At 41.2% G+C, this 23507-nt stretch overlaps 2 protein-coding genes across 4 annotated transcripts in view; one reads left to right on the forward strand and one right to left on the reverse strand.

Annotated features, from left to right (window-relative positions):
• Nucleotides 1–620: 620 nt before the first annotated feature.
• Nucleotides 621–8554, reverse strand: mr (anaphase promoting complex subunit morula). Of its 2 annotated transcripts, none has more exons than XM_086968294.1 (14): nucleotides 8435–8554; nucleotides 7198–7278; nucleotides 6859–7061; nucleotides 6334–6624; nucleotides 5788–6086; nucleotides 5409–5566; nucleotides 5144–5266; nucleotides 4753–4914; nucleotides 4508–4608; nucleotides 3938–4082; nucleotides 3449–3640; nucleotides 3049–3222; nucleotides 2391–2642; nucleotides 621–958 (listed from the first exon to the last, which is right to left on the reverse strand). In XM_086968294.1, the coding sequence occupies exons 1-14, from the start codon at nucleotides 8537–8539 to the stop codon at nucleotides 761–763; spliced, it is 2484 nt and encodes an 827-aa protein (XP_086824420.1). In that variant the 5' UTR covers nucleotides 8540–8554; the 3' UTR covers nucleotides 621–760. The 2 variants fall into 2 exon arrangements, with proteins under 2 accessions (XP_086824420.1, XP_022688825.1); XM_022833090.2 differs by lacking the exon at nucleotides 8435–8554 and adding an exon at nucleotides 7668–8243.
• An 80-nt stretch (nucleotides 8555–8634) lies between these two features.
• The window catches only part of gek (serine/threonine-protein kinase gek), a 42864-nt gene continuing 27991 nt past the window's right edge, over nucleotides 8635–23507 (forward strand). For both annotated transcript variants that reach the window (XM_022833088.2, XM_022833089.2), the window contains exon 1: nucleotides 8635–12846. In XM_022833088.2, the coding sequence (XP_022688823.1) occupies nucleotides 12663–12846 (184 nt within the window). In that variant the 5' untranslated portion in view covers nucleotides 8635–12662. The remainder of the gene's footprint in view (nucleotides 12847–23507) is intronic.

Consider the following 23507-nt stretch of genomic DNA (forward strand, 5'->3'; position numbering starts at 1 on the left):
TTAACACATTCTACTTACTATATTTATCCGTTTTGTTTATCACTTTTTGCACTACCTATAGCACATTATTAGGATTTCTTATTAGTCATTGCTGCTCAGGAGTCGTAGATTGGAAGTATAATTCCTTTAAGATCAACGGTTTAGGTTCATTTCGTCCGAGTATGTCCTTCTTGACCTTTCAAATATTAAGAATGCGAATAACTCCCACAAATTAATTAAACATTAATTAAAGAAATGAATGATTTGCCCCAGGCCTCGTCGAAGAAACACAAAAGGCAAGTGCTTTTTGTGGATAACAACATAGGATAACAATTTTTGCTCAGTGGATCTAATGTTTTATTACTACTAAGCTGCTTCGACATCAATCGATTCTTTCGAGAACGAAACTTAGGCAGTATACACCAGTTAAATGAATCAAGAAAAACGGTTTTTATAACAAGCATTTGTACGGATTCTCTCTAAAATACTTATTGCTTCATAGGCATCTCTCTTTCATGAAATTACTAACGAAATAATCTCGTATACGTGCAAAAATTCCGATTTACATACATTTAAACCTAATCGTGGGCTGATTACGATCATTTTAGATAACTTATGTTTACAGTAACTACCAGGATAGATAAATACGTAATATTTATTGTTAACATATTTATAGCAAATTGTCCTTTAAGACATCAGGTTATGCAGAGCGTTTTTCCTCTAGCTAACAAGGATACATTTAACAAACATACATAGAACTCATATACAGTTTTGCATGTCATTATTTCGCAAGGGTGTAAACCCCACCCTGGTAAATCAGCTCGCTACTTCGTACTTTCGTATCGAGGAAGTGTTTGCAATCTTGTAGGGTAAATTCCTGTGATGCTTGTGACACAAACATGCTCAGCATAGAGAACACGCGGTCTAGTGGAGCTTGACCCAGGTTCGTCAACAAACCTCGAACAAAACTCCAATATACCTGTAAACAATATGTAAATAACAAAATGATGGTTAATAAGTAATTGCCTTGTTAGATTTCAGTCATTAGTCGGTTCCTTTCTTTGTTACTCTTCCTTCATATATAAGGTGAAGAATCTAAATCTAGACGTTTTCTTATGAATCGCTTTAAAGCAGTCTAAAGTAAAACTGATATATTTCACAACAATAACCAAAATTCCCCTTAATCGCAGCTTCAATTCGGGATCAAACAGCCGATTTGCAAAATATTCTTTCTTTATTTTGGAAATTTATTTATACTGACCAGGTATAAGGAGATACTGGTAAACATGAATTCAGTAGATAATAAAAACCCCAACGAAGTTAAATGCTGGGCTAATAGCAGGCCAAAAGCCTCAAATATGCGAGGGCTTTAACAGTGAAAAAGTTGAAAAGATCATAAAAGGTCATAAAAAGACTGTATGTTAAAGCTTGTACAACCGATCTAATAGGCAATTGATATTGTCCTCTTCAAAACGATCGTAAGCTCAAGTCTGTCAAACATGGCTTTTGAACAATTCCGATGGATTTTCGGGCTCTTTAAATCTAAAGCATATTAACGATCTTTTTATCGCATAGAAATATCCTTTAGGTCTTCCAAAAGCCTCATAGAAACTAGCAATAATATAGACGATCGATTTGGGCCAAAAAAAGTCACTTTCAATCGTGGGGACAAGTTTGTCCAGTGCGGAAAGACTAGATAATAGTTGATCATCGCTGCAATAGCAAAAACGACATATTATGAGTTTGTTGTTTTGTTGTAAAAAGAACTAACTTCCTTCTGGTATTAAAAGAAAAAGGTGAGTGCATGCCCACTACGACAAACAGCCCGCAGAATTTTCTCCCAATTTGAATGCCCCACCTTATATATACATCACTGTTAAAAATAAATTGCCTGTATAATTTCTACCATTTTTTCTAACATGTTTAAGCGATGCTGTAACAAGTCACGATTATCCTTAAAAAGTTACTCAGGAATTTATAAAAAAAAATTTGAAACTTAGGAACGAAATTAAGGCCCTTATTTGAACAAATAACTTTGATATTGAATAAACGCGTCCATGGAAGATGCCCCTGTTAACACGAAATTGCGAAAAAATTGTTCGAAGTCTTTATTTTCTTTTAGCTGTAGGCAATCATCAAGCAAGGACAACAAAGATTTGAGAACAAGTGAACAGCTGTTACTTAACAGATAATAATAACCAAACATTTGTACTCTATACACTATTAATAAGTTTCGCTAAGAAATGCAAATAACTTGTACACTGATCATTTTATAAGTGACACGTATTAATATAAATAAATAATATAACTAGTATCTGAATAAACCAATAAAATAATTAAAGCATCGATTGAATTTGTTCACCCCGAGTTTCTGTGAGTATATAAGCGGATTATTTTATGGCAAAAGCTACCTGGTATTTGGTTTCCATTTGCTTATTCGCCTTCGGAGTATCCTCTTCGTCATCATCGACTTCGTCAATGGGGTCATCGACTCCGGTTTCAGCGCCAACGTCTTCACCGCTAGCGGCAACAACGAGTGTTTCCCCGCCAGCTGCTTCTCGCAAGATACCTGTCGATACCCAAAACGAAGCCCATCGCTTCACCGTGATGCGGGAGCATTCTAGTGTCGATGCTATATCCGACATCTTCCACTGATTATGTTCCTATGGCACAAATCAACGATGAAAGCATGAAACAGATTATACAAGTGCGAAGAAGTCTCTGATTACATTAGGTGCACCACATGTAAACGTGTCATTTTCATTCCTTGCCAACACTTTACGCATATGAGTCCGGCAGCAAAAATCACGTTAACACTCTTTTTGAAAGGACGCCAAAGACGACCAAGCGAGTAAAACAACAATCCATGGAAAATTCGTGTGGAGAAGGGTCATATTATGTAACTTCCTTTGCTAAACAAAGTGCTTTGCTTTATCAAGTTCTTATATATCAAATAATAAGAATAAGATAAAACATAATATATTATATTATTTACAAACATTGTTAAGTACAAATCATTTTGTGGGGATCGTGCAAGCGAAATCAAAATCATGCAGTACAGAGACCTACGTGGAATAGGTTGATAAGGGCAGCTTGCCCGGTCGAACACTTGAACGTCTTGCAAGTACCATCATCCATCTCTACATCCAAATCCACGTAGCCTAATTGAGGCTTAAGGTTCACAGTACGATTTCCGTTGAGAATTTCATACTCTTTCCGGAATTTATCGAAGTCCTCGGTCACCTAACGAAAAACTTTTTAATCGTCTTGTTGTAGCTGCCAGATATCGCAGTGCGTAAATAGGATCTAATTTGTGTAATGTATCATAGGCGATATTTAAAGAGCACATCTCTGAACTACCAAAAACTAAAGAAAGCTTCTCGTTATGTCATACACGATAGAAAAATAAGTAGAAGGAGATGAAATTAGAAACAAACAGCAGGAATTGCACCACGTTTATTATATGTACCTCACGAGGAATTTTTAACGTTTCTTCTTTGAGTTCAGGCCAGAACTGCACGCTAACGACAAGCACATCAAAAGGAATCCTAAGTTGCCCTTGCAACTTCTCTTCAATGATCTGCGTGTGAAGGCGTTTCGAATACTTAACGTCGTTCAACATCACTTCACAGTTGTTCATTGCTACTTCACCAAAACGAACCTAAAAAATCGGCTGATTGAATATGTTATCGAAGCTTCTTCGTTTAATTAAAAATCATCTTTTACGGTCCCTTCCTCATTCGTTTCCGCAGACGTTAGAATGACTTTGTAGCAGCAAGTGTGTCTCATCTTAAATTTAGTATATTATTTACACTTGATGCAGCCAAATCGAATTCGATTACTGCATTAAATTAATCCATCATTTTCTCACAAACGAACATGTAATACGATTTCCACATATAGGTCATACTCTCACAGTCGAAAGATGATAGGCAGCGGCATGTTTAAAAGAAATTACCTTGAGTAATTCCATATAGAGAATCTCTTTGTGGGTGTCGGAGGTTCCATTAAGAAGTCGTTCAGCCAGTAGCGATGCGTATTCTTCGACGAAGACCTCCTTTGAACCGTAGATATTCACGAGCAATGTGATTATGTCGGACGATCTTAATTAGAATATAAAAGGGATTTTAATATCAGCATTCTGATTGTGAGACGGTTCAGTCAGATTAGAAAGCACAAAATCTACCTTGCTTTATCATAAACCGGGAGAGCTTCCACAGTAAGTAGCTATATTAGGACAAAATTACAACGAAATGTTCATAAACAGAATTTCTTATCCCTGTGTATAGAGTTATACAATTCAAATGATAAGTATGTTAATATCCTGTAAATGAAGCGTGTTTTAAGCTCGTTGAGACATCCACGAAATAAGTTAGGTCGATATAACTCTTCCTATCTGCTAATTACGATTATGATAAGCGTGCAGTGATTACAGGAATATGTATAATTACAGCATATTTATTTCACCGTATGTCTTTTGCATGTGGCAAAGTTTTTCACGAACTATACCCTTAGAAAACAAACCGACCTGATCATCTTTGACACCCTAGCGTGTGGAACCCATCGCTGCCAATCGCCATCACCCTCCTCATCGTCTGAGGACCCACCATACGAATCTATAGGACCTTTCTAAAAACGTATAGAACTTTGGTTAAATAGGATATTCAACTCAAAATAGGGTCGCATAGTAGCTTTACGCATCTGCTGTGCCCGATACAAAATCGTTATCCGTAATAGAAAGAAAATATCCGTAAGTTTCTTTAAAAAATAAACCTGACTACACTTGGCGAGCTCTGCGCTCAGCTCAACGTTATTTTCGTCTGTGAGCGATGAGACAATTATCCGAACGGTGTTGTCACGATTGTCGCGTGACTTTAGGTATAATGAGAGCGGCTCGCAAACTGACTGCAAAATGACGCCTGACGGGTCCAGAATCTGTAAAATGTGCACAGAGCGTACGCGTCTGTAGTATACACAGCCTATGACAGCAAAACATCCATTTACATGTTTTCACAGGCCAAATACCTTGAAGCACAAGTTTCTTCATGGAGACATAATTTGCTGAACTTTAGCCCAATTGTTTGTGTTGCACAAAAATGCAAAAGCGCTTTAAGATAGAGACCAATTATGCTTCTCGCAATCGACTAGGAACAATTTCAAATACCCGTAGTGCCTTGATCGTAGATACATATGCCGTAATAATGTCAGCAGTTTTCACCCCGGGATGAAACAACCGGCGTTCCATAGCTTCGCGAAGTTTGGCTACGAGCTTGTCGACGCTGCGAACCTGCAAAAGGCCGAATCGAACTAATGTAAGTTAACATAATGCTTTTCTTTAAAGGCGATTACAATCTACGCCTCTTTTTCACTGCTCTAAGCCGAAATAACAACTCATAAACACGAAACGGTACCGGAGACATTTCAGCTACCTTGGCTATGCAATCACGGAGATCTTCGAGGGCAGGTTGCGAGTCGGGAAAATCGACAATCATATCAAATAACTGCCCTGCGCGAAAATCAATAAAGATATCCAACAGGAAATAGAGTAGGTGCTTCTTGAAAGTGGACACAACCGATGAAGCTGGACCTAAAATAAAAATATATTGTAAAACATTATTAGTAACATGCATATATGTTATTCTAATTCCCTAAATCTGGGTTATTTTTGCATATGGGCCGAATAGGTGAAGCCAAAACGGTTACAAACTAAGGTAAACAAGTCTCTAAAACGTGGAACTACTACAGATTAAGTCGACATTTAAAAGTTAAATAACAGTGACTTCGCAATTGAGATTCCACGTAATTCACCTGCAATGGTTTGTAACCATGCGCCAACTGTGTCATTAAGCCACGTTTCGAGATTAGCGGCACACTTGCTTTCGAAGTCGCCCTGGCATGTATCGCGGACATGTCCTCGGATGCGTTCGAATGCCACACTACGCACGCAGTCATGTAGCAAAGTCGGAAAAACGTGGGTCTTGTCGAGCAGCTCATTGACTCGCACGAAGTCACGCATCAGCTGCGCGCACCTACAAGCCGTGTCCTCGTCCTCGACAATATCGGCACCACATCCCGGACAGAAGACCAATTCCGAACAATCTTCGCGGCTGAAATTGCAAAAGGACCCAGCTAATCAAATACTATATTGTGATAATATGTTGTCATGCTAGAAACTGCACTCAATGCCATTATATACCTCGGATTCGTTATATAGAAGACAAAAACCTATTATTAACCACATTTTTTGCGAAAATGATTCCCTGTTCAATTTATACGTTATGCCAGAGTGAGTTAAATACGTTAATTTGGAAGGTGAAGCTCCTATTGGATTGTTAAATACGGCGGCATATTTACCTTTGGGTCTTATGAAACGCTCGAAACGATTGCTGAAACAGCTGCAACATAAACGCATCAACCTGCGGCGTAAGCTGAGCGCTAGAAATTCGCGACACCGCTTCGAGAACCTCGACTTCAAGAAGCTCAGTCTTAGGGAGCATCCGGTCTTTGTTTCCCTCGGACTGGCTACAGGAAAGCTGCGGGCCCTTGGAAGGGGAACAGTCAGCAGATTCGGCCTCCATCGCTTCTTCCCCGATCTCTGCAACACTTTGACACTGCGCTTCCAACCACCGAGCGGCACTCAGCAGTCTAAATATCAGTGCAATCGGCATTATAACTGTTACGGTAATGCTGCTTTATTGACCGGCACCACCACATTAGCTGGCTAATTCGATAATATTCTTGTCAAATAGAAGTACGTGATGTTATTGACTGTAGTATATATAATATATATACTAAAACAATGAACACAGTATTTTATCAAGTATAGTGAAGTATACTCTATTGAAAACCTGTCGACAGGAAACCCTTTTTGATCAGTACCTATTCACGTCAATGGTCATAGTCTCTAGCGCTGGCAGAATATCTTCTACAGTCGTTACTCCAGCGAAGAACGTTCTCATCGTCTTTTTGATCACTTTCTCTGCCAGGGTGAGCAGCCATAGTTGCGCTATTCTGCCCATACCATCAGCTTGTCCACATAGCACACGAACATGCTGTGCGACCGTATCCGAGGGTTCGATTCCCTGTAATTAATTGCAAATCTTATACATTTTTTTTTCTTAGAGATCGCTTTTGATGGGGAACACAAGATAGGCGTATTATATTTGGGTATTCCATATGTTTAGATGAACTTATTTAAAACAAAATAGGCAAAAACACCTGTAGTACGGCCATGCGAAGAGCTGATTCTACAGCGCCCCATCGCTGGTTCAGATCATCCACGGCCCGAGCAGTTAATTGCTAAAACAACCGAAATACACCATCTCTTTTAATTAATTAATATATAATTTAAATCATTAATTAAAGAACACTGTGCGCATTATAATTCTAAGCTTAGATTGAATAGTTCACTAAAATAACGCTGTCACAAAATCTGTTGATGTAAAAATTAAAAATGAAAATTTCTATATTGTCCTCATTATCTTAGACTGCTGTCGGCCGAGTAGATGTTGAATGAGACTCAAAGATTTTATTATTAGGTAAGTTGCTTTCTATCCTTAAGTTGTACGTAAGTATTAATCGGCAAGGTCACCTAATTACACTGTGATCCAATCATTTTATAATTCAAAATAGCGTTTATATGATCTGCACGTCCACGTTTTCAACATGTAATATTCGCAAAAACTTGCCTTATGATTCGATCCCATGACTTGTGTCTATAGCAACCTTTTTTTTGGAGCTGTCACATCAGCTGAACTTCTAAAACAGTCCCCCCCCATCCCTTCATGCCTGTTACCGAACACAAAAATAGCCGCCTGTCTGCGAACCAAAACTTTGGCTGTACGTCACCCTCTCCGCAACAACATTCGAATTTGCAGACGCGCCGGTCCCTACTTAAACCGACGAAGTGTCTGTTTCCATCGACGATTCTGTTGTTACTATGAGGTCCTTAGCGGGGCACTACACACCAGGATTCCTCGATCGCCAACGATGGTCTCTCGCATCTGGTTTTTGCTGAGCCTCAACAGTTTGGTCGATACTAATTGTTTTCCGTTAGGAAAAATCATAATTTATCATACACAAAAAAGAAGCTTCAAATCATATTTACAAGCGCTTAAACCTACACTGCAGACGTCTTTTGTATGCGTGTTAAACTGTGAGCCTTTTTCCACGTTACTGTTGTTGCTAAATGGTGACTATAGCTACGCCTATTTAATTTCTCTCTAGCGCGCTCCTGACTGGTCGCTTCAAAGCTTCCCGCCGACTGAAGCTGTTCCCAACAAGCAAGTTTATGGAATTGAGCCTCTCCTATATAGCCAACCACTATCGTTCTATTCTTTCCTTCGTCGCTCTTTTTGTTACTATCGCAAAAGGAGGAGAGCAGTCCTAAACAGCGGAATGAACCCGTTATATTGTTTACTGCACGACCTGAACAATGCCTCTGGGCGTACTACACCTTTTCACTCAGTATTGAGCTGGTCCTGCTCCATCGCAGATTTTCCGTCCGCTCAGCGTTTAGTGGCGTGGCTCGCCACAAGGAGTGCATGAATTTTCCCGCCATAGCGCAGCGGGGTAACGCGTTCGTCTGCCAGGCTTAGGTTTAGATTCCCGCATATACACTTTTTGTTTCCTGTTGGCTGCCAGTCGTTTGAAAAATTCCCAACGGTTTAGGTATCTGTAGGAAGACAGTTTTATTTTAGTGCAGCAACGCACAGACCAGTTTCAAATACTCCCTCTCAAAAACTCCTCCTTTCCCTTTTCTGAACTTGTATCTTGTATAGAACGTGTTATGCTATGCTCGTGTGTTGGGTTTTGCTAGCAGAGGCGGGCGGCGGCGGCAGCCGCCGTGGCCATTTTCGTCACGTCTGCCTACATGGGAGCGGTAGCATTCCAGTGCTGCTGCTCCTGCTGCATAGAAGTGAATCTGTCTGCTTGTCTGCCACTTATGCCAGGTTGACGGTAACAGCAAAAGAAAGAGTGGCGGTCTGCACCATTAGATTTTATCGCTTCCTTTCACCATGTAACAGAGTTGAGCAGTCGCAGTTGTAGCGGGAATAGAAACAACAACGGTGGCGCGGAGGAAGGAGGGAGCACAGCATGGCCGCCTAGTCGGCTGACTTTCTGGCGGTTTCGCCGTAAGCAACCCCATTCTGGGTTTCTCCGTGTCTGTCGCAGTCGATCTGCTTGTGTCCAGGTGCGATGTTGCTGCTGCATTCGCCGCCGCCTGTGGAGTAGTTGCTCCGCGAACTCAATCAAGAGAAGCAGCGGGCCAGCTCGAACAACAAAGCTAGCGCTGTTGTCGCTTCGCTGCTGTGCGACGGGACGGCTTGCGGCTATGGAGTCTCTCACTCTTACATGGGCGGATAGATAGAACACGGTAGCAGTATCTCGACGTGTCAGGCTGTACAGCCTGCGTTGTCTATCCATCGTTGTTGGCCGCCGTCTGCTGTCGCTGGCATGACGCGTGCAGCATGTGTTGGCTATACGGGTAGAGGAACTGGTCATTGTGATGGTAATGCTGATACGGTGTGCTGACGCTGGTGTCTAATAACACCGTGGCGATCAGCTTTGCTGCGTACGATTATTGCTGCTCTGTACTTTTGGACCGCTGCGCTCTCCTTTCTTGTCGTTGTTCTCCCCCAACAGCAGCAGCTGCAGGATCATTTGTAGTTGCAGACGAGGTCGCTCAACGAGTTGCTGTCGTCGTGGAGTGAACTCTCCTAGAGAGCTTTTGCTGTCCGTGGTATTCCTGCTGCTGACGCTGCTCGAAGCTATCGTAGGGGGCCAGGCAAGAGAAGTTGATGTCATACTTTTTCTGCTGCTTTATGCTGTCGCCGCAGCACTAGCGGTGTCGCGGGACAGCTGCTAGAGTCGCAGTTTCCCTCTCCCAATTTTCTTCTAGATATAGTAACTTGCAGACTTTCTGCTGCTGCCGGTGGCAGCAGCTTTTACTGCTCTCTGGCTGTTGTCGACTGATAGATGGACTGACTAACTGACGTACTAACCGATCGACCGAACAACACCGCCAGAGGACCGAATGTGGCAACGGCAGCCGTGAAGCCGGTACTGCCTTTGAGTGGAACGGTTCTACTGACTGCGGCTGCTGGCACCAGGAGCTCGGCGGGCAAAAGAGGAGATCTGTGGAGAGTGAGTAGCTCGGCTGCTTGCTCGCTCGTTTCGAAGGATCGGGTGCGGAGGGTGTTGTCGCTGCTATGAGAACAGCATTAGCTGATGAAGATAGAAGGAAGAAACAGCAGCAACAGAAGCGATTTTCAGTAGAACGAGAGGGGTAACCTGCCCGTGGTCGCAGCAGCACCAGCAGCGCTAGAGGTGACTAGTGGAAAACCACAGCATCAGCCCTACTACACCCAATCGCGACGTGACAGCCGCCCAAGAGCTGTTGTGCTCGCATGATGAGAGAGGGGCCGCGACACACAGAACATCGCAGCATTCGCTTTGCTGCTGTCTGTGTTAGTGTCGATGTCAGCGTGTGAGTCCTCCGTGTGCGTTGGTTTGTAGTGCTCTAACTCGTACTGCTGCTGCGGCGGCAGTGCTGGTTATCGTCGTCGTCGTCGTGGTGCTTCTCCTTTGACGACTCCGATCGCGAGACGATGTCGTTGTCATCCAGCGGCCGTCTTCGTGTTCAGCGTAACAGTGCTCCTGTTACAGTAGTGCTATAACGAGCTGTGGCTGCGGCCGCCTTTGAGGCTTGTGTCGTTCACTGTGTCTCCGTATCGTTAGTTTGTGATTGTGCCAGACCAGTGCGACAGAATCCAGCTCTTTGTGCCATCGCTAGCGCTGCTCCCCCTCGTCTGTACGATTAGTTGGTTCGTCGATTGCTGACATCGTCTTTGGCAATGACCGCTGTCACCTGCGTCCGTAACGCGACAAATGCGCAGAGGATAACGTTGTTTTGCCGATCACCGCCGCCGCCGTCCCCGTCGCCGCCGCCGCCGCCGTACTATCTGTCATCAGAGTCAGATTGATATTTTGCTGGCTTTGTTACATTCTCGTGAGCTTCGGTATCATCTGAAGTCTAAATGTTGAAAGCCTGAAAAACAATTCCTTACTGGATCTGGTCCTTCCTGAGCCGAAACAGCACCGCCTAACACTAGAACAAGAGAAACGAAAACAGCCTGTGCTACTACTGCTGCCGGCGGTTCCAGCGACCGGCACGTCCAGAAGTGAAGGAGATCGCTAATATTTGTTTAGCGGCGGTGCCAAATCCACGCGTGTCTGGCTGTCCTATTGTCTGCATGTGTAAATAAGGTACAGGACCTTCATATGTCCATGCAAGCCTATCCAAGTACTCAACGGATGGACCACACAAACCAAATTATCACAATACCAGGATCTACGAAGCTATACATCTAAAACAACCGCTATCGACGTGACTTTACAGCGTTCGCTTTCAGTAAATTTTCTTTCTTGTCACACTTTACGGCTTTATCCGCCCGAATACATTTTTACTTGCTACATTGTTCCCAGCCAGACTCAACATCGGACAATTTCTCCTATTCGAAATAGTTTTAAATTTAACAATTTCCCCTCGGATTGGACAAGTTGTTCGGATAAAGCTTTAATTGCCATTGTCAATTCTACTGGTCGGCAAGGCTGCAATAAGCAATGGCAATGAATTTAAACCAAGGTCCACGACTGGAGCTTGTACTGTGGATTACCTTGCCGCCATTGCCCTCTACGCGTTCGAACTAGGATGGTGTCGCGTGAACCTGAAGCGCTCAGGTCAGTTTTTTCGAATATTGCGGACATAAATTGTAAAAAGTAAAGCAGAGCAGACCAGACGGACGAAAGAATGCTGCATCTCGGCGGATCTGTGGCGATCGTATCGACTTATCGTGTGGTCGCAGTGACAGTCACACGACGAGGTTGGTGTCGGTGATTTTGGTCGCACCTTGTTCGTATCACAGAATTGGTCCAACGGTACTAGCTTGCCAGCACTGTGTGATGTTCGTGGCCTCAGAGTGTACAAGAAACCGGCTGAGCTCCCCGCCATGCATAACAGTCATGTAATCAGTGCAGCGTGAAGTATATGCGAAATACGTGCTAGCGTGACAATGTGCGTGTGTTGTTATATTGGCAATGATGACGAGAACGAGTACCCCACGGCGCGGATAATCTACAGTGGTAATAACGGTTGTCGTGGTGAAAATAGTGATGATCATGTGTTTTATTGTAGCCTCATCAATCTAATTGGATCACGGCAGGTCAAATGCAGCGTTGGCAATGACCTAGTGGTAGTAGGTAGTCAGAAAAACCGCGACGACGACGACGCCAACAACAACAGCGACTCTATCAGAAGTAATGAAAGCTAACCATAGCAAGACGTATTCCTAACCCATTCTGCCGTAATCTTTAATACTTCCTTTGACCCGACTCGATAGTCCGGGTTCAGAAAACAGACGGACAAACAGAGAGACAGGCTTCGCACATTCGCGTCGCCATTGTGAAGATTGCCTCGTAGTGTTTGGCGTCAGCCAGCCGATGTAGACTGGACGCTTTGAGTCTGGAAAAAACCTCATCTAGCAGCTTCCGGTGTCGCCTGATTTTTCAGGCTGACGCTGATTGTCCAGCATCAGTCGCTAGCTAATCTATTCGTGTCAAAATCCTTTGCGCTGTCACTTGTCATTTGTTGAAAAGCGAAAAGAACCGCACACATATAGATAATGGCAGGCAGTCTAAAGGAGCGTGTGTCCCGCGTCGACAATATGTTTCTCCGGAACCATATTCGAGTCGGCGGTACGGCGTTCACCGTCGATTCTCTCGTTGACTGTCTATTGTTACTATACGACGAATGTGTGCGATCGTCACTCTCCAAGGACAAGACTTTACAGGGCTTCGTCAAATTTGGTTAGTATATAGTAATAATAATAATGGTAGAATAAAATTGTCTCATGAGTAGCACCAATAAAGCTTTACGAGTTTTTAGAGTAGGCATTCCTATGTTCCTACGCTCGTATGCGCGCATTTGGCCGTACCTAGGTGATGGCATGGTTCAAAGGACATGCATACATGAGAAGCTATGCTATCCGTTGCGACAGCGCTCGAAGTATTCCATACGTAGATTTTGAACTTGTATCAGTACTACCTGTAGTAGATGCATGGGTATTCGGATTAACTCGTGTCCTGGGCATTTGAATACAAGCAGCAACAACATTACCTTAGTGGTCAGAATATAATAGCAATAGTAAATGGGTTTTGATTGCTTATGAGTAAGCCTTACGTGTCTATTCAAATGTGTGTATCTGTGAGATCTTCAACATTTTAGTTAGTTCAATATATTGCTGAAAGCTCAGGTCCAGCCAGTATAACTGGAGAGAGGTGGCTGCTTTAGGTATAGGTGTAACAATTTTAGTTGTCTTTTTTATACAAAGGTTCTTAGGTCCAGGCTAGCCCTGTTTTTGCTTACCAGGTCCGATATTTGTCTTAATTTTGCTAAATTTGCTTGACTTCAAATTTCTCTTTAATAATGTTCGTCCACTGCTACACTGCGTTACACATCTTCTACCAATCTATTTGTCCACTGGCCTGCTAAGGGTTTTGGGGTAGTGGGTTTGTTCGACGCAAAACGATCTCTTAAGGGGGTCCAATTAGAGTGAACCTTTTGTAGCTAGCCAGAGTTTCATTCTGGGAAATTTGCGCGTAAGATAGAGCCAACTGATCAAGTGTTTGCCTTTAAAAAGAGAAATTTGCTTCTACTAATAGATCGCATGTTAGTTTTATTGATCGTAAACATACGACACTCCTTTCTTTCAAGTCTCCACATTTGAAAACAATATCGCATCGCCGTTCACAAACACCACGACGGCCATCAACTTCGCCCGCACTGATGTATCAACAAACGTACAGAAGTTTATTTCGCTAACTATGCGTGGACGTGTGCTCAATGTTGGATAGGAAAACAAGGGCAGAGCGCGCTCTACTAGGTAACTTACGCTCTACTAGGCCTTTATGCTTGAGTTTCAATCTAAGAAATACTCAGCATTTCAACGAGGACGCTAAATTCTGTAAGTTTAAGTTTCCGTTGCCATAAGCGCTCTCCCAGTAGCGTCGAGATGTATCTTGTTATTATAGTGATGTACCCCCCTTCTGTAACTAAATTACGAAATTATGAAGTGTTACATTTTATGTAGGTATACGATCCCATTGTTGTTTGCCAGTTACGATACCACCACACGATACCTCCTCTATGGATCTAAGTATCTATAAATATTGTAAGCTCAATGACTAAGCTACTGTCTATCGATAGCGTTTGTCAGCTAAAATGAAGTAGGTGTCATCGAAACGACGTAAAACTCTTCAACTCGCGAACAAAACACGTCCGTGACTAATCTATGGGGCAATTTCGTCGAAACAGCGAAGGTTCATTTGTAAAAACGACAAAAAAAGATCAGAATAAAAATGTGCCAGAACATAAGCCGCATTCTTTGGCAAATACACTTTTCCTGACTATTAGGACCGTGTGCTACCTGTATTCGCGCATGTGGCGACGTAACGAGACTAAAAACTGAATCATTCGTCTCTAAGAGAATGAGCCGCGCTTTCACAATAGTTAAATTTTAATAGATTTAAGATCTATAAATAGATGTTTTATTTATTTATTTACCTCTATCGATATAAAAAAATTATGAAGACGTTAACTGGGCAGTGGCCTAAAATGTAGTAGCAATATCAAATCTGCATCTTTGAAGCCTCCATCAAGTGAAGTTTTTGTAAACTAACATTAAATGCAAAAATTTTCGAGAGTTGTACTCTGTCACACAGGCTTCTGAGGAACAGGTATATCCGTGAGGTTGCAAGTCATACCGTATGAGTTTTCTAGTCTCACAATCCAAGTAGCTTATCATTTTCGTAAATCAGAGTTCTGGCTGATTCAGAAAAACTTGGTTATTCGTTACTTCAGCTAATAGCCTTAACTGTTTGTACATGCCCTTTTGGCTTAGTAATAATAGAGAAAACTCCCCACTAGAGGACGAACGTAATCGCTTCCAAATGCAAGTATCAATGCTACTTGATGTTGTGTCATCGAATTGCTTCAATGAACACGTCGCTGGCCAGTTCACTCTCCGCCGTATTGCCGATGGACATTGCGTCGAGAAGACGTTCTATGCTGTTATATATTTAGCTGGGCTGAAATAACAACAGCGACACTTGAACAACCCCTCCTCAGCAAACTTCGTCCTTCAGATCATACTTTGCATTGGCGCCTCGCGAATCAGCCTTATTCAGCGCAATACTTGCAGCTTCGCGCTTCAGCGTGTAAGTCAAAGCTTTATCAGTATCACAGGACAAACCACCTCTACGTATGGCACTCGAAGTCTGTTGACAGTGTTCTTCTCGAACTTTCCTTTGATGCCGACTGTTGAAGGAGGAGCAGAGTTTTAGATGATATTTAATATCTAGAGCAAATTTTCTGTGCGTTTTACTTTTGCTCGGACTCATGTCCATAGCTCGAACAGTCCACAAGTCAAAGTTTTGTTTTAAACAGTAATTCGGTAATGTGTATTGCTTTAGTGAGGCGATTAGTTAGGATGTTTTTTAATATATGCCTTTGCTATACCTTGTTTTCTTTTTTAGTGATATAATATATTATCTCGCATACTGTTGCGCGTGTTGACGACATTATAGGTTTAAAACCTTACTCAATGACTAGTTAGGCGCAGCTTGGTTAGTAAGATAATATAAGAGATAATATAATAAGATCATAAGATATAACGGTAGCTCTCGAGTGGCATTTTTATCGTTTCCTAGATCTATCTATGAATTAAATTTTAAAATTTTGCCAGGAAAAGTTAGCTGGTTTTATATAGGCCATTTACGCTCCGAGGTTTGGGTTTGGACGCTTTCATCTGTGTTCAAAGGTCTTGTCCTCGATTGCTGCACATTCTTTCTTATTTTGTTCTGTTAAAATGAATCTCCTCTTTATCTGCGTCGATGTTATCGGTGTTCGTCGTTTTAGAGTATTTTTGATGACACACCTGTTATAATATATTTAAGGTCCAACTTGGGTCTTCGAAAATATTAATTCAGGTTGTTTTACAATAAACTTAACGAAAATACTACTCTTAAATAAGACTTCAATGTACCGAATTGTGTGGCAGAGGTTGTAACGCATTTGCTTCGATCTGCGCTTGTTTTCAGCATGTTCCTAGCGTAACTCGATTTTCCAGAACCCTGATTACAAGGTGATTACAACCAAGTCCGCTTACGTCATCTCAAACAAGTTTCCCTTGATCTTACATTGTAGGGTTATAATTATTTGCATTCGGTAATGGACAGAGTGCAATTACGCGAGCCACGGTAAACGTGGTCCTTACGCACGTCGTCGTCTATGGCCAAAAGCTGGATAATTCGGCTAAGTCGTGCTGGTATCTGAAACGCCTGCATAATTTCTGAATGCTAAAATAACAAAGGCAGGCGATACGACTGCTAACAGCACTATTTTATTAGCGACATCAACCCACTCTAGCGGTTCAAGAAATTTCGCTAATAAGGTTGGAGCGACAACGGCTTTTCAATTTGATGTTTCCAATCGTGTGGTATCTTATAGTGACAAAATGCTTTAACGCTGTTGGTAACCGGTTCGTGATTTGCTATACCACAGCTGAATTTTCACATCCTAATAAGTTTATTAAAGCGTTGATGCGTGTGGCTAATCGAATTTCTCTTTGTTGTTCGCTGTTCATATATGGGATTTTATTCGTTCAGAAGAACACAGGTCGGCAATTTTGCGAATCCGCAGCCGTTTCGATCGAGGCTACACCGACAGAAACAAGCATCAATCATGATTACCTTTAGAAGCAAAATCGTTGCATTATTCGAGCATGCGTTGGCGTATGCTCATAATTGCGTTTAGAGCTATCCTATCATCGTAAAACGTATTGAACAGTTGTTCATCGTATTGTGTCAAAAGCGAAGTTTATGTGGTAATTCGATATTCCATAGTACAGGAAGATAAAGAAACAGAGCAAGACAAAAATTTTCAAAACACCTTCAAACAGGATTTGTCAGAGTTCATCAACAGGGCCATATTGCACTGGTTCGTTGTTCTGGTAGTTTTTGTCAGGCTGAACAATGTGGCCAGGAATAAGGCCACAGTAACAAAAAATAGTTTTCCTAAGGACAAAACCAACGCTTACTCTTTCAGCCTTGACAATGTTTACATATGCCGGTATCATAACACCTTCTTGTCGATTAAAAATTCATTCGATTCTTCACTCTATCTCTCGACTCGTTTAGTAATGAAACCTGTGTCATTGTGGTTAAATTTTGTTTTAATTGAATGACTGTTGTATGGTTTGTTGTTACGGCCAAGCGCTTTTTTGTGGGATTTTTCTGTCGAATCGTGCCTACAACACCTTATGTTGGCGTTACAAGCGGCGCCTGCTGTATTTTCGCTGTATTTATGTAAACGTCGAGCGAGCGTTGCCGTAGTTGTCTCTCGTCGATATTTTTATTGATGTCAGCAGTTTTACCTCATTTCACCATGACATGATGGCGCTTCCTACCAGGGCAGTTCTTTCTTGTGCTTCAGCATCGTCAGAGCCGCTGCTGCTGCTGTTAACACGCTAGTCGTTCTGCTTTAATTAGTTCACTGCTGTTTCCGCTACTGTTTCTGTCTTTTTGTCGCTCCCTACTTTGGAATGAGCACTGTTACGGTTCGAAAAACATATATATATGCACCTCTAAATCGACCAAATAGGGGCCGGTGGCACGAGGCACATTTTACGTCAGATGGTATGACACAATCCACTTGAATAACTGAATTGTCAGATCTCGCGAAGTCGTATTTCATTACAAAAGGACAGAGATATCGAACACGCGAATTAGGACGGTGAATCTCTGTGGATATGTTTGATATGAAACTCTGCTGTTGAGTGCCCATCTGTCCACCTACAAGAGCATCACGGAAACTCACGGGGTTTTAAGCTGCCTGGTCCTTTTTCTAATTCTATTATTAATGATTATTAGATCTGGCCTGACTTTAGTCCGAATATGTGGAAATTTCTCTATTATGTCTATATCGGCATCAAATCACTTTGAAACTATATTTAACATAGAATAATATTTGATAGATTAAAATACCTTGCTTCAGGCAAGAAAAAAATAGCAAATCCTTAAAATTGAGTATGATCTTTTTTGTTGGAGATTGTCCTATTGAGAATCAAACAGAAGCAAGTACAGGACAGAGTATTTGAAGTGTAGAAGATAGGGCGGTATTTATCTATATGAACATTTTATTGAAGATCATGCAATGTTCAAGATCTTCACTGGAAAAACTCAAAATTAAGCAGATGGATCAGGTTTTTCTATGCGTGCTTAATGGACCATGGTGGACTAAGAAATTTTAATATTAAAATGCGAATATTACGCTTTCGATATAGAAGCTGGCTTTGTTTCAAATAAGTTCTACCGAGTTTATGCTACAGAAAATAACATAACAAAGCTTTAACTGAGAAGAAAACATCATTTTGGCTAGAAGTTATGTCACACGTAGCTTTCAACGACTTTGTCAGTCTTTGTAGATCAAACTGGCTCATAACATGTGAGTGTACATTTATCTCAGAACTCTAATCGTATAGGGTTGGGCGGCACGACTTACACTTAAAGCTAAAGATGCGCTCTGTTGCATTTATCCTTGCATAATGAAAATTCAGTGATTTTTAATATCAGCTCTTTTTTATTACATGCGCCTGCCTATATTATCAGATATCATTATATGCGCTCTTTGATTATTGTAAATATCTTCAATTTGTGTATTTGGCTTTCTAAAACTTGATTTTCGACAAGACAACAACGTTGTTCATATTGAACAGCGCAAAGTATTGTTTACAATATCTAGCATTCTGCCCGCCAGGGAGCTGAATGTCTACTTTTGTAGATTTACAGTATTTTTCCCCTGCAACACAGCTATCTATTCATTCTGCTCACCGAATGTAAACTTCCATAGGAACTGCATTGGCCATTGAATACCGCTTGATTACCAAAGAGGTAACGGTGTCATCTGTGCACTGCTAAATGGTAGTGGGCTGCTGCCGTATCTGTCTGCGTGTGGTACGCCCATTCCAGCAGAACAGTGAAGTTCACCGGTTGGTAAGCGACGAATTCTGGCCGTCATATTATCAGTAATGGAGTGGGTACATTAAACATCCACTGTTTACAGGTTTTTCTCTGTCATACCTGGGCTGTCCATTGGGGCCCCTGTTCGCGGACTGTCCAAAAGTTATCTGCGCCAGACCGGCAAGCGTAATTTTGGTGATCATCGTAAACGCAACGATGCTCAGGCGTTAGGGCAGTAGCAGCAGTTATCGGTGCTTGGAGAGGACCCTTCGGCTACCGAATGGCATAAGGATCTGCTAATGCAATGTGGATCTGGTGATTCATATTATTCGTTGGACGTTAACTGTTGCAATGACCTTACTCAGTCGATGAAAGAAAAAGGGTACACTGGTAGTTTTGTAATCGAAGTTGCTTCTAAATAATACAACACCGATCAGGATACTTCCCTTTAGAAATATTCTCTATGACATTTTCCATTTAAGGGTAACTTTAATGAACGCATAGTAGACAACTTGATATAAGTCCACTACCAGTAGTCCGGCGCACCTCTTCTTTTTAATATATTCTCTACTAGGAATACTGTGTACTGTACTCGTAGTCTACGTTTCGTTAGTCTACTTCGTCTATGTTAGAGAAGGTCATCGTAAAGCTAGAAGCCTTTTCTAGTCTAACGTCTTCAAAGGTTTGGTTCAAAATTTTTTTAATAAAACAGCCCTATAGCCTTTCTGACACGAAACTACTTTCGGCGTGAGGTATGAGTTCAACGACGGATTTCAGTATCTTGACTTTATGAAGTTATCTGCAAACTGCCGAATGATAGGCCAATCGTTCGAGAAGAGGTAAAGGTTATATAGTTTTCGTTTTGCGTTACTATTTATCTTTTCGTTTGGTAGACTGACAAAACGTTTTTCAGTACGAAATTATATATTTTCATTTCCAACTTAGTTCGCTTTCTTCCATCGCGCTTAGCTTTTTATTCTAAATAGCGGCACGTACACACGTTATTTCTATATGCGCTGTGCTTTTGATTTGGTTGTGGTACATGCATGGCGTAATTACTACGACTTTATGCAAAAATGTAGTTCATCCTTTGCCATATTTGAATGATTACTGTGCCTCATTGGTGTACTTGACTATGTAAGGGTACTTTTGGGTTGTACTAGGAAATTTTTAGTAATAACATGTTGTCCGGACAACAAAAGAAGGTGCAAATGTTCAGACGCAACGAACTCGAGATGTACACCTACAGTGAAGTAAAACTCCATACGACGCCTATGCGATTTTTCATCAGATTAGCTGAGCCTGATCGTTTGGGGTTTCGGGGATCCATGTTACTGTAATCTACTAAAGGCTCTGCTTTTGCTGGCAACTCTACCAATCACGACTTTCGATTAACTATAAATGATCAATGCCGCATGTGGCTTTGATCATGAAAGTAATTTTGTTCACGGTCCACCAGAATAGTCAGCCTATATATATGCTAGACAGTTAGTTGCATTTGGCTTGTGGCTATCGTATTTCTGCCTGCCAAGAACGGAACTGTGTCAAACGAATCGGCTGACGACGCTTTTTCATGTTTCATACTAATAAACATTTTTTCGATTTGCAAAAAACGTTTCTCTTAGAGTTGCGGTCTTTTTTATCTTTGTTATTAAAGGGGGGTCGATTTAGTAGTCATAATCAAAAAATAAAATGATTTTTTTTAGTAAGATAGAAATTCAGCTTTAATCATTTTGCTAAACGTAATACAGTGCACACGACTACGAGATCTAAATCAGTTTCATTACTTTCTTGGTGACCTACACACTGGATGGGATAAAAGTACAATACAAGGATATGTGAACCTTCCCGAACAAAGAGATCATTTTAATAGGCGGTTCCGTTGCGTATTTCAAAACATAGGATTTTTTAAATGCAACTGTTTCAAACTGTTAAAGAACGAATAATTCATCCTTATGGTCCGCGTAAGGCCACTGTCCACCAAACAGCCAATTGGAGTTCTAGGCCTACTATTTGTAACAGCATGTTACAGCCCGAATTTCGAATTCGCTTTAGACTTGTGTCACGATTATCGAAGCTCTATGTCCGATTTTTACCGGCCTATGCATACCCTGGACGAAAATTACGGAAAGCACAGAAAACAGTTTGTTCTACGATTCGCGCGTGACCCTGTCGGATCGGCGGGTTCTTTAGGGAAATTGTGTTGTCGAAAGCGAAAGATAACGATCGCAGAAGGGTAGAACAGGATTTTTATAGTCGTGACAGCATGGTTATGAGTTACAATACACACGTATTCTTTATACAAACAGGTGAAAGCGTATATTACAAACAATGTAAGTGTTCTCCAGGGAGACACTTCCAGTCGTGTAGCCATTTAGAATACATAGTCTTCCAAAACTGTTGGCGCCACGGACTACGTTTTCATAGTCGAGTAGCGATCAGCGGTCAGGAGGCTAAAGCCGTCTTGTGTCGAGGGCCTGAAGGTACGCTCGGAAACAGCGGCGATTCGGGCCTGTCGAATGCACACGTTAGAAGAGTAACTGATCTCCAGGGAGTACTCGTTCTTCCATTGTCTCTGCTTTGTCCTGCTTTAAGCATAAATTATTTCCACAAGAAGTTCTGACCTGCCCCTTTGTTGGGCGTAAGTACATTTCTAGCATTTATACAAAATTTTGGTCACCCGGAAGTAGCATACGAACGTGAATCATTTATGACCGTATCTACGTGCATCATCGTAAAAAGTGAATCAGATGGGACGGAGCCTGACAAATAACATCATTTCTATGTCTCGTTGAACTGCAATTGACTTTGTTTTCAATACAATGAAACTTTTTACAAGCTTGGCCTAATTTCAGCAACTATCTAGAGGGCTCTGAATATTTCTGCTTTAAAAAGAATAAGGTTCATGCAACTTCGATGCTTGCTATCCATTTCATTTTTTTTTTCGTTAATTTAACTTTTGTTTTTCACGTTTGGCTCATAAATTAGGAAACATGTTACTCAGAACGGTAAGCATATTATTTCTTTAAATGTTTGAAAAGTGAAGTTGATGTTCGTTAGCTTTGCTATAGGTTATGCGAAGCTTTCATTTATTTACAATCGTGCACAAAAGTTCTATCTCTGTTTCTGGAACTAGGGCTATGTAAACCTCGAAATGTATATATGTAATTTATTTTAGTCTAATTTACCTCTGATAAGTTTGTAGCTCATTATATTTAAGTGGGGCCGGAATAGAAACCTTTTGATGCGGGTCGCTATGACGGAATGAGCTAAATTCTGTTACTTGTGCTGCGGATTTTTAACGCTTCATTTATATGTAGATGAGCGCTAATTATGCATCTTAAGCTCTTTGTTGTAAAAAGTTGTTTTTTTACAAGGAACAATGAACTGTCCCAATAACTTGTTCTTGTACATGAGATAATTGAAGACCCTATTCCTTGATTAAGACAGCTCAGTTGACACGATGTATCATCTGAAAAATGACATTCATCGCTAATGTTGATCTAGTGCTGACAGAATGCCGCCTCAGCCACATTGGTAGTGGCATCTGGTAATGTTAACCAATGATAAAGAAACACTGAGTCACTAGTTTTACAGAAACAATTTTATAGCGGTCTGCAGTCGCTATTATAAGCTTTCTTTATAGAATTCAGGCGGGAATTATGTGTACATATATTTACTCTGATTCATATAGTTAGTGTAACGAAATAGTGCGGTCGGTAGTAACTGTTTTCATAATTTTGGCCTTTCCACACCGTTGACAAGAAAGCCTTTTTTGGATATAACCCTCAGTGTGCCTGTGGCCGGAATGCGGACTTCTGCAGCTAAAAAGCACAGCGATATACCTGATGGTAAACGACCGCAAAATTAGCTTTAAGAGACCACTCATTTTCGCGGTTACACCTATCGATTGCAACTGTTAGGCCTATACTCAGAACAGTAGCTTACCTGAAAAGGTAAATAGACCGATGCAACTATACATCAGTTACGGCGGGCGACTTTTAGATCTAGTGATCTGAGTGAATGTATACAAATGGAGACATATATATATATATATATATATATATATATATAGTTCACATTTGCTCTAAAGTTACACAAAACATATAGACTTTGCATTGTTATTGGAATTGCAAAAATTATTGGGCATTAGAGATAGAAATATTAAAATGATAATGTTCGTAGTGCAACAGTTGTCGTGGGAATATTTTAGACACATGGCCTTTTCGACAACTTAGTCAAGTTTATTAAAATTTCAACTCGTCCTTTTATTTAGTTCTGATAAGATTTAAAAGTGCGTATGTTTGCTCAAGTTGGTAGGCGCCTTCATCGCCAGGTTATTTCGGGTTTCTATCTACATGAACGCTATTTAAGGAACGGATAAGATCACTAAATAAATAAAAGCTGTGTATTTAGCTTCAGTTGAAATTTCAACGTGTTTAGTTCCTGAT

This window comes from Varroa jacobsoni, unplaced genomic scaffold (genome assembly GCF_002532875.2).
Source record: "Varroa jacobsoni isolate VJ856 unplaced genomic scaffold, vjacob_1.0 scaffold_431, whole genome shotgun sequence".
NCBI classification, from domain to species: domain Eukaryota; kingdom Metazoa; phylum Arthropoda; class Arachnida; order Mesostigmata; family Varroidae; genus Varroa; species Varroa jacobsoni.